At 47.7% G+C, this 20078-nt stretch overlaps 1 protein-coding gene and 2 pseudogenes across 1 annotated transcript; all 3 read right to left on the minus strand.

Moving 5' to 3' along the window:
• Positions 1 to 2208: 2208 nt before the first annotated feature.
• On the minus strand, positions 2209 to 8234 carry LOC115331422 (annotated as a pseudogene).
• Positions 8235 to 14781: 6547 nt separating this feature from the next.
• LOC120839895 lies at positions 14782 to 16209 on the minus strand. Its single transcript, XM_040210292.1, has one exon. It carries the CDS (start codon positions 16207 to 16209, stop codon positions 14782 to 14784), a length of 1428 nt encoding a protein of 475 aa, XP_040066226.1.
• A 2047-nt stretch (positions 16210 to 18256) lies between these two features.
• LOC120839899 lies at positions 18257 to 19728 on the minus strand (annotated as a pseudogene).
• Between the last annotated feature and the right edge of the window lie 350 nt (positions 19729 to 20078).

Raw genomic sequence — 20078 nt, forward strand, 5'->3', positions numbered from 1 at the left:
CAAGGCATTAAGAATAGTTGATACATGGCGAGTAAAGTTCAATGCTGAGTCCACCAAAATTCCAAGATCACGAGTCACAAACACACGGGGCATGGCAATGCAATCTAAGGTGTATGCAAATACAAATGTGTCATGCTTCCTGCTCAGCCGCATTACCCTTGTTTTCAACTCGCTCTGAACGAGGGAGTTATGTGAACACTAATGAGACAGTGCTCAGGTGTCAACTTGAAGCACGCAGTCAAAAAGAGAGCAAATACAACGAAACAGCTTAGTGTAATCAGCAAACAACAACATTTTTGAGCTCTTCACACAAAGTACAGCATCATTTACAAAAATTAAATATAAATGTGAACCAGAAATGCTTCAGCGTGGCGCTCCAATGGGTAATGAATGGAAATCAGATAAAGCATCCGAAACACGAAGAATATTTCTTCGACGTGAAAGATATACCTTTGGAGTGGATCAAAGCAGGTAGAACACAAACTATTGCTCTCAAGGTTAGACGGAAAATGTCAAATCTCTTAGACCCATTGAAGTTAATTACAGTCCCTAAAGTTGTCAGAAAGCAAACGGAAATAATGCCGATTAATTATTTATGCCCATCGGAAGATATGACTTCTACTCATAAGCACTCTGAGTAGGATTGCCGCGTGCACAAGAAGCGTCCAAGGTTAGAACCCCTCCAGTAAATTTCCACCAATGTCAGCATGATCACGGTCTTTGCGAAATAATAAATAGCCCGGAGATAAATGTTCTTGCTAAGAATACTCACCACGAGCTCCGTTTCAGCAAGGCAAACAACGGTGCAAGAGCTGCTTATAGCTTCGGATATAAATTGTAAAAACTTACTTTCAGCGCCCGGAAACTTTTCTCATATAAATCGATGTGCCCAAAGTCTCGATCTGCCAGCTCGACCTGTCTCGGGCCATCTTCCGTACACTGTCTTTTCAGACGGTTGCGATTGTACTTTTAGAGCGTCAAAGTGGCGAAAAAAGAAGAACCCTTCCGGCCAAATGTCCTGTGTACTGATTTTATCAAATTAATTGGTTTTGTTGTGCGTATGTTTAGAGAGCCGAAAATTAGTCAGCCTCTAAGAGTGTCCGGTATTTCAGCTGCAGAGGAGAAATTTAGCCAGCCCATTACAACCGCTAGCCACGCATTAGTAATACACGACCGCTAGTCGGTGTGAGCCTCATCTAGAACTAAAAGGGCAACTATGGGGACTGAACATAGAATGCCTGGGTTCTGCAGCGCGAGCTTTCGATCCACGTGCTACGAGCCGGGGTGAGCTAACACAGCCGGCCAACGATCCCCGGTTCCTAATTTTCTCAAAATTATCGCTCTTAACAGAGACATGAAAGGTTGAGTTGCTATTATATTTTATCACAAGCTTAGCGCACGTCGTTGACTTGCATTTCAAAACATTTGTCGGGAATCTCGAGATGCCCGATTCGATGGTACTTGGCTCAAGCCGGGCCATAAATACTGCACGCTGCTTTGACTGACGTGGCAGGGTGTCGTCTCGCTAGAGCTATACGGCAAGCAGCCGGGGTCTTTCACGTACGCAAGAGGCCATAGAACCGCACCTATGTACAATATACCCGTTAATATTAAGAACGTCAAAATGAGGGTTGATATCAGAACCCTTGAGTTTAGCTGTGAGAAATAAATTGTTGCACACACAGACATCCGCGCACAAACCCGGGCAAACATATTCATGCGAATCAAAATTGTAAATAAACCGGTAAAAACCCGGGAACAAAGCCATCTCTGAAATACGAAGACACATAACAATGCTAACGAGTAGCAATGCGAAAGATTTCGTATACGTAGCGTATTCCTACAAGTTGGGCGCCGCGCTGAGCCAGGTCGGGCGACCTCTGCGTAGGCTCTGCGGCCGGCCGCTCTGCAGAGCCCGGCCACCCTCTCCCTCTTACCGGCGACCGGGCCGCTGCGTCATGAAATGGGCTTCTTCGTGGGGTGGCGTTCCTTGGAACTATGCCTCGCGGCAGTCAATGGGAGTTTTTTTTTATCTATTCGCTGCTACAGACTACAGGCTTCCTTCCATGGGACAGTTAAAGCTTTCGCATTAAAACACAAGAAGAAAAAATAATCCAACTGTGCAAATATACTATCAACTACCTTGTTTTTTTTTTGTTTTTTTTTGGGGGGGGGGGGGGTATTTTCCTCCTAAGTGGCAGTGGCGTATATGGTTCAGGTCATAAGCAGATAAAACCATTCAGAAAATGTTAAATGCTACCACAGATTATATCATCCTTGACCACACAACAAACATATGTAACCCCAAATTAATTGTTAGGTTCAGCCAATTAAGGCAGCCCAATATCACTCCAAAAATTCATGACGTCGCTTCCTTTTGTCCTAAACGCAATCCAGTTCCTCATCCGTTGAATATCTTCTGGTGAGAAGCGGTTTTTGTAGTCTCCAGGAATACCCTTGCGAACGAAGTTCCCTTTCTGCACAAACATTTCCTTACCACTAAATTTCTGACCGATTATCGATAAAGATTTGAGCTGCCTTTCAGGTGGGAGAGCAAGGAGATAAGGTATCATCTCCTTAGCGCCGTCGCTCACTTGCTTATTGAGGCCTTCCAAGCTTGTGAATTTGACCACCTTCTCGACCAACGAGTCGTCGGTTCTCAGCTTTTGACCGTACTCCTCCCCTAGAAAGTCTGCAATCTTTAGAACGCAAGCCGCGGTGTTCTTTTTTAGTCTTCGTATCTTAAGAAAAGGACATTCGAACCTTTTCGGTGTTCGTACCAGGAAAGCAATTTGGCAAAGTACTCTCCGCAGCCAACTTGTCCGGCGAGGAACAACTCGAGGAACTGGTCGAAGGTTGCGTCTGCTACCCCATAGTGAGGGATACCTTCGCAATGGTGGTAGAAGGAGACACAGCAGTCGTACGGGTTTCTAGCCACGCATGTGTACTTGGCCTTCTCCGAATAAGGCTGCTTGTGGAATGGAAGGTGGCACTTGATGGCACCTGGTCGCGCCGTTTTCTCCGCCGCTTCGGTACCCAAGAACTCTAACCAAGGAGACATCAGCGTGAATTCTGTGAAGTCGTTCGGGAGGGCACCGTCGTTCAGGATGCAGTGCACGATGTACTGAGTCCACGTCGTGCCCGACTTCGGGTAGGTGACGATAAAGATGCCGTCGGACCGGGGTTTGTAGGACAAAGCGGATCGCACGGTGTCCTCGTCGAGGGAACTGCTGGTGTAGAAGCCATCCAGGTCTTTGAAGAGAGGAGCAAAATTTACGCCCTGTCCAGATGACATTTCTCCTGCTTTATCCTGCAAGTTGGAAGAGAAAGTGTTTCAACTCTTATGGTCACCAGCAGTCTAAGAAACACGGGGCGTGGTGAGTATCGGGCATGTCACTATCGCTGTGCTGTTAATAAGCTGGCAAAATTATCTAACAAAAATTCCTAAGAAAGAATCATAAAGCAGGAAGCGTCAGCGTATTTAGCCAGGCCCTACTTGTCTAAAGTTGCTCGCACTTCTAATCTTACCCGGATTTTTACATAAACATTTCCTGATTGCTTCTGAAAAAGGTTTCGTAGAATATAAAGTAAAAAAATAGGATACGGTATTCTTTACCTAGAACGAGGTCATTCGGCCATTTTTCGTGACAATAACACCCATAGTATTATTATTACTGATTTCTGAGGTGCAATTTCAAAGAAGACAGACTGCCGGGTATTGAAAGCCGTCGAAGACTCGTGCGTGAGTGAACTAAAATGGTGAGTGTGAAGGATGCGTGTTTCGAGGGAATACTAAAAGTAAACCTCAAAAGTACACTGGAACACTACTATACGCCGTTTCACTTTACGGTGTTCGGATATCCGAGCCCCCAGAGCGAATTAATAGATGGAAGTATGTCCCATGATGTCCCCGTTGCGAGGAGCAACGCGCAGTACGCGACTCACGTGACACGTGTGACTCGTGCCGCCCACAGCTCTATGTCTACTAACAGAAGGTATGTGCACTGGATTCTTTACCTGAACTTTCTCGATTGAGCGCGGGGCAAAGATTGGGTAGTGATTGAACACCACCCTGAACATAACGCTGACGCACCGTTCGATGTCGAGGGTCAAGCGCAGAGTCAAAACGGAGACAAACAATCTACGTTGTTGTCCCCATCGCTGTAGTCCTTAATTTAGCTACTAGAGGCGCGACGGCTGGATCTATTTCCAATTGCGGATGCACGTCACGAAGTTTGCCATCACTCCCCGCTTGAGCGATCAAATGTTGCTGAGCTAACGCTGGTATCTGCCTTGATATTAACTCAAGCATGTAACCTTTTGCTATCAAGGGCTTCAGAGCAAAATTTATATCATAAAATCGCCAAGTTGATTACTGGGTCTTTTGGTGTTTGTCGATAAGTTCATAAGATAATAAAAGACACGCAGCACACTGTATCTACAGTCAGCTCTTAAATCAGCCCTGGATGAGCAACAGTTAGCTGTAAGAGAGGTACAAAAATATAAAGAGCCGCTGAAACTACCTTTGTGCGCACCCTAGCCTAGTCACATAGCACAGCATTGTTCTCTTAGATAGCGCTGGGTGCTTTCGAATCCACGAGCTCACTATGGCCTTGCAGTAACTTATCCGTCTGTACATCAAATGATCAAAAGCAAGCACCTATGTGGAATGTATTCAAAAGTTAACGCAAGGACACTCAAATTTAAATGCGCTTAATTTATTTATTTTGTGCCAATTTATGCACAAACGCTATTTTATTGTTGTGCTTTATAATTAAAAAAATGTGTCTGGGGACCCAGCCCCAGGAATTGGAACTCCGTCATTGACGTTCGGGTGGAATCCTGCCCCAGATCCAGACAATATGGTCCGGGACTTAATTGTCCCTGTTAGAGCCACTAGATGAGCTGTGCTTAGAAAATCGGCACTCTGTTCCCAGATATTGTTGTGGGCGCGGTCATATTGGTGCCTGTGCAGAGCAGACGGAACTGCCGACCGTCATGATTCAAATGTGCGACTTCCTCAACATTAGCGTCGGTGTTAGGGAACTCATGTGATATGCTTTTCTCTGTCGCGAACTATTGAAACATTCGTGAAGGTCGGTAAAGCGTTTTTTGGGATTTTAGATAAGGATTAAAAAAACTGGCAACCATGATTTTAATACACAAGATGGGTAAGTGTATTCACTCTGAGGAGTAGCTTATTTAGTGGCACCAGTCCCTGTCCCATACCTGCCCAGTTTTAGGATTTTATCGTAAAGTGCCCGCTTTCCAGCGTTTTCTTACGGTTACCGTATTAACAACAATATTTGTAGGATTTTCCGCACCCCGTGTAAAAACAAAAGTTTTTGTTTAAGCTGCATCTCGCCTGTTTACAAGTTGGGGTTGACAAAACTGGTACATCGACTTGTATGCCAGGAGGCGCAAGCTACCACTCCTCGTTGTGAGGTGAGTGTTGTAAGGGGCGGTATAGCCGCTAACCAACGTTGCCGCTAACATCCATCCATCCATCTTAATCCAAAACTGTTTAGGAGATCTCCTTTGTTGTGGCGACCTGTGGTGATGACGTTGGTTGTGGCGAACGTTGTGCATTCTGTTACTGGAACTTTTACTCATGATCCCTTGAAACCATGTTTGGAACAAGATGTCGGGAAACAAATACGTGCAAGTGCTTGTTCACAGCTATTCATCCGACTTTCCATTGATGAAGACGTCGCGTAAGGGCGAAAGGTACGGATTTGGTAGTCAGTGTCGCTGCGATGTCAACGTTTCGCACGCTGGTCGCCGGGACATTCTGTGCCATCTGAATACAAGAAAAGCTCGAGGACTCTGCAAACTTAGTTGAAACCAACGATAAGCTTGGAGAGTACTTTAGTCGATCAACGGATTACGACACAACCCGAGCAGAATTCCTTTTTACAGCATTTTTGATCGAACACAAAGTGCCGTTCACAGCGGTTGTTGTGCAGACGTTAAAGAGCCAGAACTTTTGCTCTTCGGCGTCTTCGTTAAACCAGACACAAGCGAAAGTGTTTTCAGCAGAGTAAAGAAGGCACACACGCACTTCCGCTCCTCTACGTCGAAAAGACTTTTGAACAGTTGTTAGTTGGGAGATGCAGCCAGTCCGGAAACTGCCATGAACAAGTGTTCGACAACAACTTCCTAAGAAAAGCAAAAGCTGCAACTTCCTCAGTGTTGGCCCAACCTTCTACTTCTGAAGAATAAGACATTTTGTGCAATGTAAGATGTGTTTGTGCCCTAGTTTATGCATTTTTCTTACCTAAACCAAGTTTTTGAAGAATAAAACAGTTTTCGTATTTCTTCACACAATTGTAGTGTTTTTTGGCATCCCCTGTAGTATTTTCAGCATTAAAGGGTTGGCATGTCGGCTGTCCGAATGATTTCGCAAAAAATGGCTAGTCGATATTTTTCCTGTCAAAAAAAGCCCCAAGGTCTAAACCCGGAAAATCGTCTTATATGAATTCTGCAGCACTGTTTTCTTGCATTCACCGGTTTGTCAGTAGCTTGTACTGAAAACTTAACATGCACAAACAGGTTTGACAGATGCGTATGCTACAAAATATTTACGGTAATAAAGGTATAGTACAATTTATATTAAGCTTACTTCGCATTTAAATAATTCGGTAAACAAAAGGTAGAAGTATTTTGTAGTCTACGAAATACCTACAGCACAAATTGGAAAAAAATTAAATATTTTAAGGGAGCAGTCCAAGTTTGCTTTAAGTCATACTATTGCCTCTGCATTCAATTTGCAAAAAGAAACCTAGTGAATAAACATTTCTGTTTTAAAATATGGGCACTTTTCACTTCCAATTATGAGTTTTTAATTTATTGTATGAGATTACTTTAAAAAAAGGAAAAGGTTGAGTCCCCACAAACCACGAAAGGTTGTTGTGATTGGGCTACTGTCCTTTATCAGCTTCTAAAATTTAGTTGTTGTGTCTTAATTAGGAGTGAAACAAAATTTAAATGGAAACGATTCGCTGAGGATAGGGATCGTCTACATAATTTACTTGCTTCGGAACGGAATCACTAGACGTTATGCGCTTTTCAGCCACTTCTTTAAAACAAAAGAATATACTTCGGAATTAAAAACAGCGCGGAAAGACGAGGACCAGACAAAAAAGTGACACGGACGTAGTGCCGCGCCGTTTTTAATTCCGAAGTATTTACCAACTCGCCCAAGCCTCAACTTTAGGAAAGAAGAGACTTAATTGACTCTTGAACTGGATTACGCTGAACTAGTCATTTCGCAAGAATATTGCACGCAAGTTCTAGATATAACAAAAGATGGCATGCGCATAAGCTAAGTTAATATTCCGATCATGTATACAGTACAAACAACAAAGTTCATATAAAAAAAAGTAAAAAAAATTACATATGTCTTTTTTTCTGGGGCTTGCTATTGGGAATTCTTATATCGGAGCGGTCTTGTGAGGGACCATTTAGTTCGCGATGCATTTTTCACACACCTGTGGTGTCCATGCCAGTGCATTGGTGTCAGTGTAGCCCCTTATGGCGAAGTTAATTTACTCTTGCTTTCGAAAGGTACAGAGATTCATAAAAAATACACCAAATTACTTCTACTATGTGCTCTGAAAGATAATTCTAATAAAAATTTCTTTTTCAGAAATAGGCATTCCTGTTTTTTTATAATATTGATTCTAACTATTGTGAATCATAGACTCTCAAAGCATATAACCAGTCGCATTCAAATTAAAATGCAACACACAGAAATAACGTACCCCGTCCAAAAAAAGGGGAAAAGTTACTTGGAAACATTTATCTTATTACACCAGCGCACAAAACTTATCCTCCTTAAGCTCATTCGCCATTTTTTTTCTAATTACCCTGAGTGCATTGACGTGCAAACAATTATAATGAGTTCAAATCAAAATTATTACAACCATATCTGTTGTTGAACTACAAATCGTAAGCTAATCAAAGCAGTCTTGCTTATTTACAGTAATCAAACTTTAGGTCCATGAAAAAATTTCGCCGTACATTTTCTATAGTGCCTCGATTCGTTTTCAGGTAAGAAACCCGCGCCATTGCGTGTATATCCAAAAAGAACGTTTTAAGGAACGACAAACAAAAGCATTAGGTTACAACTTGCAACAAGCACATTCAACTGAAAACATTCAGCGCTTGATTACAGTCCTCCAATTTACCTGAGAACAAGGAATTCCAGCGCGAAAAGAAGCTTGGAAAAGTAGGCGATCCTCTGGCAGCTCGCGGTAAAGACTACATTTTATTGCAGATAAAGTCAGACTCGGAGAGACATTCTTATCATTATTGCTGTCATTATTCACGTTGATATCTGCAGTGCAAAGGAGCATTGTGCAGTTACCCGCAGGCTTGATAAAGGGTTTACAAACATGAAAAAATATAGCGATTGCGTTATCTACGCTGCAATGTTTTGTGTCATGCCAATTCCTCTCTAGTCTGCCTGATGCCTCAGTGAATGAAGGGCAAAGCTCCCGGCGCGACAAAAACAGCAAAAGTAGCACGCACAAACGCATCGTTTTTTCTGCTAAGGGGTTAAACTGAAATGTCAAGGGCAACGACTCAATGTAGCAGGTTTAAAAAAAATTACTTTTAAAGCAACAGTGTTTGTAGTTATTATTAAAGCATTAATGGTTGCTTCTACCCCGTTTTCACTCCCTTTATTCAATGTCTTAAAGATTTTGACATTTTTTTATATTTGCCAATGAAATCTTCATTTTCAATTCTTCGCCTAAACAATTCGGCGAACACGACTCGCAATAACCACACGAGATCGAACAGACGAGTTCAATCGTGCTTCATTTTTCAAGCAGGTTTGTACCGATAATTTTGCACCACATAATATATGCCAATTTATGAGCCCACACTATAGTGGCTGTAGATGTTCTAAAAAAATGTATCCCTTTTATATCCACTTTCGTTGGCCTTTTGGTTTTTTCTGTAGACTTTCTGTAGAATTATAAATCCTAAACATTAATTTTAGGTTTTTCACAATGCATCTATGGAAATATGCAATCGCCACTTGCCTAGTACACATGCGCCGACAGCGCAAATACACATTCCACGGATCACTCATAACACTAATAACTCAGTAGACATAATAAGCAACGCGACAGACAAGGGCGAAGAAAGACTGTACGACACGAGCGCTGACTGACAACTCACTCTTTTACTGTCATGTAACCAAGAAAAAACATACACAAAATTGACCGTCCAATAAAGACGCAATCGCGACCAGGCATGACAACGGCTTTTGGCTCCTTCACAACACTCTATCTAATCATTGACGCTGTGCAGACCCCCTCTAACAGAGCCAATTGTTGGTAAAAGAGCATCGGGACAGGAGCAGGGAGTGCCCCTGTCCCGATATTGGAGAAGTTCGTCGTGTTGTTTGGCCACAAAGAATAAAATGCGCGGGAGATTGTCAATGCACTCAATATAAGAAAGGCAGGCCCAACTTGCGTGAGTCAAGCATCCTTGACTCTTGTGGACAGCGAGGGAAAATTTTTAGACAGGGGCAATGAGTGTGCACTGCGTCAGTCATTAGGCAAAATATTGTGACGGCGCCAAATACCGTTGTCATGCGCGGTCGCGATTGCCTTTTTATTGGAGGGACATTTTTTCTTGTTTCTTTTCATGAAAATAAAACCGTCAATTGTCAGTCTGCGCTCGTGTCGCCCAGTTTTTCTTCGTCCTTGTTAGTCGCTATGTTTATATTATGAATACGTATCAACTAGCCCCACTATCCGTTCTGTTAAACTTCAGCAGTGTTGACACGGCCATATATACCCAGTGCCTAAAGGCAACCGTTGGGGAGTGGACTAGCCCAGATGATAAAAATTACAAGTGTGTTGGATTTTCTTTCACTAATTTCGTACAAAATGTAGTTTCTAATGGTTCTTGAACTGTATCTACAACTAGAAAGCATAGCAAGAAGCGATAATTATTGAACACATTCCAAAGAAGTACCCTCCGAAAAGAGGTTTTAACTGGGTGTGGATGTCGGTTCTCCGGACTGCATTTTATTATTCTCTTAAATCTAGTCTATAAATATTATACATAAAGATAGTGAAAAAAAGTATGTAAGAAGTTGGCAATAAAAATTATGTAGCATTTCTATGGTCTCTAGTTTATAGACCTTGATAGAAAATGTATTGAAGTTGTTGATACGACGTGACTGAATAGGAAGTAGAAAGACACGTTAAAAAGTGGAGAAGTGTTTTATATGCAGCCTGGATTTTTAAGAATGTTACCCAAACGTAATCTGATTTTTTTAAGAAACATATACGAACGAAATGTTATGTTAAATATCATTTAATGTACTGGTAACGTGAAGGAATACACTTGTTCAAAGTTTCTTTTCCACTACTAATAACAGTTCTAGAGCCCTTCAATAAAACTACTGATCTTGGTCTCCGCCGACTTCTTTTGCTCACCATTTCGCCTCAGCCGACCGCTCCCATGTTAGTGTTTCTCATATATGAGAAAAAAAATGCAAACTACGTGAGGGGTGCTGCGATTGACAGCAGCAGCAGCTGTGTTGTTCAAAGATGTGTTTTACTAAATACGATTTAAGTTTGTAATATACGGTATTCGTTTCAGAAGTTTTGGTTTGAAACAGGAGAGTTGAAGGAGGCTTGCTTTTGAGCAGAGTTGGGGAAAGAGCACCCCCGTTCCATTTAAACTTTATTCCCGGGAATTAGGGTTTCTGATAAATGCACAATTCCTTTCAACCCCTAGGAATGCAGACATTTGGCCCACTTCCACCACTCTTGAAATGGCTCTACTGTTTCATTTTGTTCGTCTAACTTCGAAAGGTGCATAAGGCTCTTTATAATTACACTACATTTTGTTTCCGGAAAGAGCAGATCAAATCTGACTTTATCACACGCATGCACATCTTGAAAAATATGCAAAACGCGTTTCCAAAGCACCGATTCTAAAAACCAGAGCGGTGGTTGTCCAGCGTACTTGGTCGCACTTGGTAAATACACTGCAGACGTCGATGGCGCGATCAAGTGGGCGTCCAAAGGGAAACAGCGATGGTAAGAGAGTGATAGCACTGCCGTGTGGGGCTATCATTTTTCCAAGCAATCACGCGGGTTTTCGGCGTATGAACGCCGCCGGGTTTCGCCGGCACGGAGCACTAGCAGCTATCACCGCAAAAAAAAGTCACATCAAGCAAGATCAGGCGATAGGGAGGACGGAAAACCAGCGCCTTGTTTTTGTTTTTTGTTTTTTTTTTACTTTTTCTCTAAGAGCTTCAGCAATCTTCTCCACAGTGCGGGCCGTTTACGTCGCACGCTATCGCGCGTGCAAGGCACAGGTTTACGGAACACATGCATTTAAAACGTGTTTCCCGTAAAATTTAAAAATGAAACCGGCAGACAATTCTTGAAATCGACTGCTCATAGGTTACTCATACTTCGTTGTAGCTGAAATCCAAATGGAACCGACGCTACGAGCAAGTGGGACCAATCAAGCAGCGTCAAAAGCGCAAGTCACCGGGCATTTCATGTTTATGATTAGTTCAGCGATGATCGAACACGTGCAGAAACATGACGAGCACCAGGATGGAGCGCTTTAGACGCTGTCTGATTGGTGCCATCAGCTGCCTCTGTACTAAAGGTGAAACGAAGTGTAGCAAGTTCAACTAGCTTTGCTATCATAGAACCCTACTAAAAAATTTGGGGGTTGTACGTGCGAAACCAACGACGGGTATCTGGCACGCCCCAGCGGAGGACTGAGGATTAATTTCGACCACCTGGGGATCCTTTGACGTGCAACCGAAAGCTCGGTTACACGGCGCCTTCTCCGTAATAAGCCTCCGTCATAGAACCCTAGTGATTCCAATAATAAAGTTACGAATTTTGATAATTTTCGTCTGGCGAACAGGCAGCACTGCTCAAGTTAGTCCCACCATGGTGCCCATAAACGAAATGATTATCTTATTTAGTTGCGCGCACAATCATTCTATATATAGGCGCCCCCATGCTGGCCCAGCTCTCCCAGCACCTCCTTGACAGCAAAGCCTGCGCGTTACGTCACATGACGTCACGTCTGGGAGTTCGGCATGGGCGCTGATTGGATGCGAGTGCCGTGTCAGCGTTGGCGTGGGACTCCTTTCCTTTCATAGACCCACGCGAACTCTACGCGGCATCCAATTAGCGCCAGTGCCGGCCTCCCGGACGTGACGTCAAGTGACGTAACGCGCAGGCTTTGAAGCTGTCTAGGAGGTGCTGGCTCTCCTCGCCACAATACAATCGCACTCTTACACTACTCGGCTACTCCAACGGATACACTTGCTCTTGTCCATTTGACCTTTGATCTTCCGTCCTGCATGCAGGTGCGCGATGGTCGGGGGCGACGGTGAGTTTGTCCTTTCCAATGTCGTCGTCGTCGCTGGTCGCAAGGCGGTCGAAGTTTAAAAGTCCAACTTGTTACATCTTTTGACAACATCACTCTCACCGCTAATGCGCTCAGTGTCAAAGATTCCGACGAAGCGAGTGATGCCGAAGATGTCATCATTTCGAAACCGGGTGTTTAGAAGGTGGAAGGTAAACATGGAACAAAGTAGAAATTTGGGCTAGTTGGTTCATGATCAGTATATACAGCGCCAAAAAACGACAGGACAAAGACGAGAGTAAACAGGACGAGGCGCAATCGCAACTAAAGTTTATTTAGGAAAAAACACATAATATATAGGCCGTTAAAAATGCCTATTCATCCCATCAATCCAGAAGACCTCTTCATAAAGTCAAACTCTTTCCCTGAGAGGGCAAGGGAAGGCTCGCTAACGCATTCATCTCCCTTTGCTCTAATCTCAAACGCCTCGTGCACTTCTCGGCATATTTTATCTTTGTATTTCGCCAGAGCCTTCACATCATGCAGAACTGGTGAGCACGGGCAGCGACTACAATGAACAGCTAGATTGCCAGACGGGCTTGCTCTCATAGCTGACGCATGTTCCCGTGCACGATCATTGACACATCTGCCAGTCTGGCCGATGTACACGAAGCCGCAAGTCAGCGGAATTTCGTAAACCACTCCGACGGCACACTCAGCATATTTGGTTTTGTGTTTTGTGCCACAAATCACAAAACCAAATATGCTGAGTGTGCCGTCGGAGTGTTTTGTGTTTTGTGCCACAAAACACAAAACCAAATATGCTGAGTGTGCCGTCGGAGTGGTTTACGAAATTCCGCTGACTTGCGGCTCCGTGTACATCGGCCAGACTGGCAGATGTGTCAATGATCGTGCACGGGAACATGCGTCAGCTATGAGAGCAAGCCCGTCTGGCAATCTAGTTGTTCATTGTAGTCGCTGCCCGTGCTCACCAGTTCTGCATGATGTGAAGGTTCTGGCGAAATACAAAGATAAAATATGCCGAGAAGTGCACGAGGCGTTTGAGATTAGAGCAAAGGGAGATGAATGCGTTAGCGAGCCTTCCCTTGCCCTCTCAGGGAAAGAGTTTGATTTTATCAAGAGGTCTTCTGCATTGATGGGATGAATAGGCATTTTTAACGGCCTATATATTATGTGTTTTTTCCTAAATAAACTTTAGTTGCGAGTGCGCCTCGTCCTGTTTACTCTCGTCTTTGTCCTGTCGTTTTTTGGCGCTGTATATAGTGATCATGAACCAACTAGCCCAAATTTCTACTTTGCTGCAGTTCATTTCTTTTACAACGGGCTCTTCTTTATGTTCCCCCACCCACCATCAATCAGTGTACTTCTTAATCAACCTCATCGCCATTACGTGCTGCCGCTCAAGGATTTATGCCTATGCCATTCGGCACGGATGCTACCCAGATGACGTCAACGCTCTCTTCCATGGTGCACAGCCTTCCACCAGTCACGCCAAAAGAATTTGCCGAATTCTTCGATCCGAAGCATGTAAGCAGGTAGAAAGGTACATTCAGTGCCTTTGGGTCTGTTGCTATCAAAGGGGTGCAGCACGAGAACCGTCTGAGAGAGCCTACAGGGATCACCTGAGGACTGCCGCTCAATATACGGAATTCTTCTGGCAGCAGACGAGGCTGACGCTTCCGAAGAAGCAAAAACGAGGGGAACCACACTGTTAGCAAAAATAACACGCCCAGACGTGTAAACCGTTGTCCATAGCGGACACGTCGAAACGTGTTCGTTTTACACGAGGCCATCTGTGTTTTTCGTCTACAGATGAGGTGCTGTGTAAACGTAACACGCTAAACCGTGTCTGCCTTCTGCAAAACCGTTTCGAGCGTGTTCCTTATGAAACATGGCGGCCAGCGGCCGAAACAGGCGAGAGACGGGCCCAGCGAGCCGCGCGCCTTTCAGCCGAATTGAAAGCACACAGGGCGCGTTAGGGGGGGGGGGGTGTCGTGATATTGGGAAAGGCTGGGTTAGCTTTGCCAAAAGTGCAAGCGTTGTTCCGCCCTGGGATAGGAGGAGGGGAAAAGATGGGGCTTAGGTGAGTAGGGGGGGGGGAGGGGGGGGGGAAGGCAAAAGAAAACCAGCAGCATTCATGTCTCAGTGAGCCAGTAAGCGAGTCCGAACTGTGCTAGTGGCACTTAGCGGAAGAGCAGGAGGGGCGTCATAGTTGCTCTGCTAGACCGGTCTCTCGTAGGAAACCCAGTAGGAGGGACTGTATGATCCGCCTTCTATGCCTGGGACCTTCAGGGAAAACTACGTCTGATGCTGTCATTGGTCGGATGTGTTGTGAGGATAGGGCGGAGAGAAACGTCCTCCGAGCTTCCTCGTGAAGAGGGCAGCCCCAGACTATGTGAACCTCGTCCTCGGTGACCGCACACCGCTGACAGAGCGGAGTGTCTCTGCGTCCAAACCGGTGAGGAGCCTCCCTGTGTATGCGCTCCCTGTTCTAGGTCGGAAGAGCAGCGTCGCGTCGGACCGTTTTAACCCCTGGGTCAGGCAAGGTGGCCGCTTTGAGCTGCTCCAGGGGGAAAGATCCAAGAAGAAAGCCTGGATGGCTTGCTGGTAGCGCTTGGGATCAGAAGGCGCCCTTAGTGTAGGAGAGAGGTCGTGGGCACGTAAGGCTAAGCAGTCCACGATCTCGTTTCCGCGGAGGCCCACATGGGATGGGACCCACTGTAGCGAGATGGAGTGTCCATGTTCTTCAAGCTGGCGGACAACCCGTCTCACCTCGTTGGCAGTGGGGCATGGACCAGGTTTGCGTATGCGCTGAATTCCTCCACGTGAGTCCGTGAGGACAACGATTTGTTGTGGAGGCAGCGACTTCGTCGCAGTCAGGGCTTCCGCGATCGCCAGCAGCTCGGCGGTCGTGGACGACACCATGTGAGTAGTGCGGGCGCTCCAGTCTTTTTGTAAGTCCGGGATGTGGTAGGCTGCCGTGCTGCTTTGCCGAAACCTGTCCACCGAACCGTCCGTGTATATGTGTAGATGCCGAGGGTACCTTGCTGCTAGCTGTTCTTGTGCAGCTGCTTTGAGAACCAGAGGGGGCGTGTTGGCCTTCTTGCGGACGCCGGGTAGGAGTTCGGCTAACTGCAGGCCTGCCTCCCAAGGGGGTGTCGTGCCGTGCGGGTTGATTATCTGGGGGGGTTCCCATCCAAGTGCGGCAAGGGTCTTGGTGGCGAGGCTGAATTTGGATTGTGTTCGGGTCCTGAGCCTCTTGATCAGGGACTGGCCAGGATGAGTCTCCCCTAGACGAATGACTTGCAGCAAAAGGCGTTGGGAGGCTTGGAGGTGCAGAGGAAGCGACCGGGCCTCCTCATACACCCTCTGGTTTTTGGCGCTTCTGGGAACGCCTAGCGATGTTCTCAGGCCCGCACGGTGTAGCCGTTCGAGTTTGTCGGCCTGACTGGGGAGGAGGTCCATGTATGGTAAGCTATACATGAGTCGGCTCACCACCAAAGAAGAATGAAGGGTCAGCATGGATCGGGGAGAGTTGCCCCAGTTCTGCCCTCCGACCCGGCGCACAGCGTTCCGGGAAGAGATGGTGGAAGCCGTGACGGCCTTTATCTGGTCGTGCCACTTGCAGCGGTTCTGAAGAGTAATGCCGAGAAAGCGGTGCTTTGATACAAGGCGCAGGGGCTGGGAGTCCAGTTGGAGCTTGACCTCCCGCAACCGGCGGTTCCTTCCTGGGAAGACCATGGCTGCTGCCTTGTGACCGGAAATCGAAAGATCTTGGTTCTCGAGGAAGGCCTGGATCTTGTTTATGGCAGATTGCATTATGGCCCTCAAGGTCGGGTGTCGGAAGCCAGAGACCCAGATGCATAAGTCGTCCGCGTACATAGAAATGCCAATCGGGATCCTTCAGTTGGGAAGAGCGGCTGGGAGGCCCGCAACGGCGATGTTAAAGAGTAGAGGCGACAGGACGCTGCCCTGGGGTAGACCGCGTTGCACCGGTCTTGACTGGCTGAGTGTGTTGCTCAGTTTGACTTGGATTGATCTGTTTGAAAGGAAACCCTCTAGGAAGCCCTGAACTCTTCCCGTGATACCCCAAGAGGTTAGTTGGGCCAGGACTGATGCCGGTTCCACATTGTCGAATGCAGCCTGAATATCGAAGAATGCTGCCACGGTAGACTTACGGCTAGCTGCTGCATGCTGCACTGCACTGACAATGTCCAGGATACTGTCTTGTGCGGAGAGACGGGACCTGAACCCAGTTATATTTGACGGGAGTAGGTTGTGTTCCTCCAGCCACCAGATCAAGCGGGCGTGTACCAGCCGCTCGATGAGCTTGGCAACGCATGAGGTGAGGGACACCGGCCGGTAGGACGATAAGTCTCCTGCTGGTTTGCCACTCTTGAGTACGGGGACCACCCATGCCAGTCGCCAAACCGCTGGAAATTCTGATGAGGCCCAGATATCATTGAACGACGAAAGAAGTTCCTGTAAACGTGAATCTGGCAGGTTCTGTAACATTTGCGTCGTGACCCCGTCTGGTCCCGGTGCCCCTCGTCTCTTGGAGGCTCTCAGTGCGGATCTCAGTTCGGATTCCGTAAAAGAAGCATCCATGCAGAAAGGTGCTTTATCCGCATGGCAGCGCGGCTTTGGCTGGGAAACGGCCGCGGCATAGAGAGTAGCAAAGTCTTCGGCCAGGGCCGCTTGTAGCTTTCCCGTGCATAGGGCCAGAGAGGCGAATGGGAGGCTGTACATTCTTTTCCCGGACAGACTGTCCATAAGCCTCCAGATACGACGGGCTGGTGTGGTTGCATCCACCGAAGAGCAGATCAAATCCCACTGCCGCTTGAAGCATTTTTTGGCATAGCGCCGTAGGGCAGCGTCAATCCTGTTAAAGAGGGTCTTAAAAGTCACGCCACCCTTACGTTGCAGAAGTCTCTGGGCCCTCCGTCTTGCTGCACAAAGGTTTAGAAGGGTCAGGTCGGGTGCAGGGAAGGATGTCGGTACGGTTGCCTTGATTGTGGCTTCTTTCGCCACGTCGCTGATGGCCTCCAGGAGGGGTTGTGTAGATCGCCCTAGGTTGTCTCGGAACCGGTCCCAGTGAATGACGGAGACCTCGTGGACCCCAGGACGTTGTAGGCCTATGATGTCGATGAAGACTGGGAAGTGGTCACTGCCCATGGTGTCGGCTGCAACCCGCCAAGACAGTGGGATCTCCGGTGAATGAGCTGTGACGTCGATGGCACTGAAAGTGCAGGGTGGCCGGAAAAATGTCGGGGAGCCGTCGTTGGCCACAACAAGGTTGTGTTCTCAAAACTGTTCTGCCAGCATCCTGCCCCTTGCATCTTCTCTGGTGTCACCCCATAGAGCATGATGAGCGTTCCAGTCCCCACAGATCACAACCGGATCGGTGATCCTGGTGCGCAGGGAATTCACCAAGCCGGCGACCTCCGCAGCGCCCCCTCCTGGGCGGACATAAATTGAGATAATAGTGAGGCACCGCCCGGCGATCTCAGCACGCACCGCAACGAGGTCCCGGTTAACAGTGCAGAGGTCAGAGACATCCACGACATGGTGAGGGATAGCTTTTTGGATATAAATTGCAGCGCTGCCGTTTGGAAAGCTTGGTATGGACGGGTTTTTATAAGCAAAATATCCAGGGATGCTGCGATTTCCTGGGAGACCAGCTTCGCAAAGAGCTAAAATGGGTATCTTCCATTGTTGAAGGTAGAGGGACAACTCTGCCAGTCTGGTCAGCAGACCTGCACGGTTCCACTGTAGAGCCACAGGGGTCTGTCGTCGCCCTCTAGCAGGGGACTGATGCACTGAGGGAGGCATCAGCGGGGCTAAGGGTACCACTGCCAGTCGAGCTTCAGAGCAGCGCCCCTATGATGCCCTCGAGCGCTAGCACGCTTCAAGAAACTTACGGAACGAGGATGTTGGCAGGATGTGGATTAGGTCACGCACGGCGCCAAAGATCATGTTTACAATGGACTTGAAGGGATGCGGCGAGAAGGGGGCGGCGGCTTCCGTGTGGCCTGAAGATGGCGGCACAGGTGCGCCTTGTCAAGAAGCTTGGGTGTCGTGGCCTTTGGATGGTTTCGAGCTTTTGACAGTTTCTGCCCAGGTCTGTTTTACCGTGGTGCTGGAGGCTGAGAGGCTGGTGCCGGGAGTGGCATCGGTTTCTTGGCAGGTAGGGGATGACACCGCCGGTGCATGAGAGTCGGTCGGGGAAGGACGCGCGTCTTGGGGTGCATTCTTGTCTGAGGGGGTGCTACCCTGTTCACTGCGTGAATTCTTGTCTGACTTGGCTGACGAGGATTTGCGGAGTGCTTCGCGAGCATCCCGGAACGTTGCGTTGTTTTCTGAGCGGTAACGCGAGATGGCGACCTCTCGACGTCGGGTTGGGCAGGACGAGGACGTGGCCTCATGGCTCTGACGACAGTTTATGCACCATGGTTCGGGTGATTCGCACCCGCCGTCGTGTGAGGCGCCGCATCGTGCGCATGCCTGGGGACGATTGCAGACCGCGGATATATGGCCATAACGGAGGCACCGCCGACACTGCAGGGCTTTTACCTTGAAAGGCAGGACCGGAGTTCAAACTAGTCCGTAGTGGAGGGAGTCGGGCCGCGTTTTCCCGAGGAAGACAATCTTCACGAGATTAGACTTTTCCCCAAGTCGCCGCACGTCCCAGATCTTGACTGGAGCCCGTATCTGGTTCCGGATGTCAGCGTCGGAAAGGCCGAGTTCCACGTCCCTGATAAGCCCGATGCAGGTGTTCGGGGGACTGGGGAGGAATGCTCGGACAGGAGTGGTGCAGAGTACCTTGAGGTCCAGGAGTACTCCCTTGAGCTTGGGTGTCCGTGCTTCGACCGCGATTAAGTTCCTTGCCTTGTTGACGCGGACTTCTTTGACGGCACCTGGCGCAGCGCATTCGACGTATTCTGTAAGCTTGGATGGACTGAGCGACGCAACCGAGTCGGAGTTGGTGGGGGCGAACAAGACGGTGAACCCCTCTTCAAGTAGCCTGTGACTAGTAGTCCCGGACGTGCCCGAGCCGCCACTTTTCCGTCGGCGCTTTTTGCCTCGCGATTCGGTCCAGTCTTGGGACCCTTCAGAGTCGTCCATATCGGAGAAGCCTTCCTTGAAGGTAGAGTCGTCCTCCGAAGATTCGGCTACCTCATGAGCTTGTCGGGGAGACGGGCGAGTCCCCGACGGCATGTGCTCCGGCTCCAGGTGGTAGGTGGGCCTGTCAACTTGGGATGAAGGTTGGCCAGCAGACATTCCGTCGTCGGCAAGGGGCTGAGGTTGGCTCTGCACGAGCCCCCCGCGGCGCTTGCTTGCGGTAGACCGGGCGATGTTCGGCGTCTCCCAGAAGGCCCCAGAAAAGAGGCTGAAGTCCAACGCTCCTACCGGCGAGGTTTTCGGCGTTAGATGTGACAGCAGGAACAACACAGCGTGCTTCGACACGACAGCGAACGCAGCTCAGCAGCAACCCCGGGCGCGTTAGTTCTCGTTCGATGTCTTTCATACACAGTACAGTCTCTAAGCGGCGGACGTATCTACCTGCAAAAATACGTACGTGCGTTGTCGGCGGTCGGCGGCGTCGGTAGCTTCAACAAACCGCTAAACAAAAAAAAAATAAAATAAAACGAATGCCGAACTTACATGTGTAAATAACTTGAGCAAAC

This window comes from Ixodes scapularis, unplaced genomic scaffold (assembly GCF_016920785.2).
Source record: "Ixodes scapularis isolate PalLabHiFi unplaced genomic scaffold, ASM1692078v2 PGA_scaffold4__175_contigs__length_147842914, whole genome shotgun sequence".
Taxonomy (NCBI): Eukaryota; Metazoa; Arthropoda; class Arachnida; order Ixodida; family Ixodidae; genus Ixodes; species Ixodes scapularis.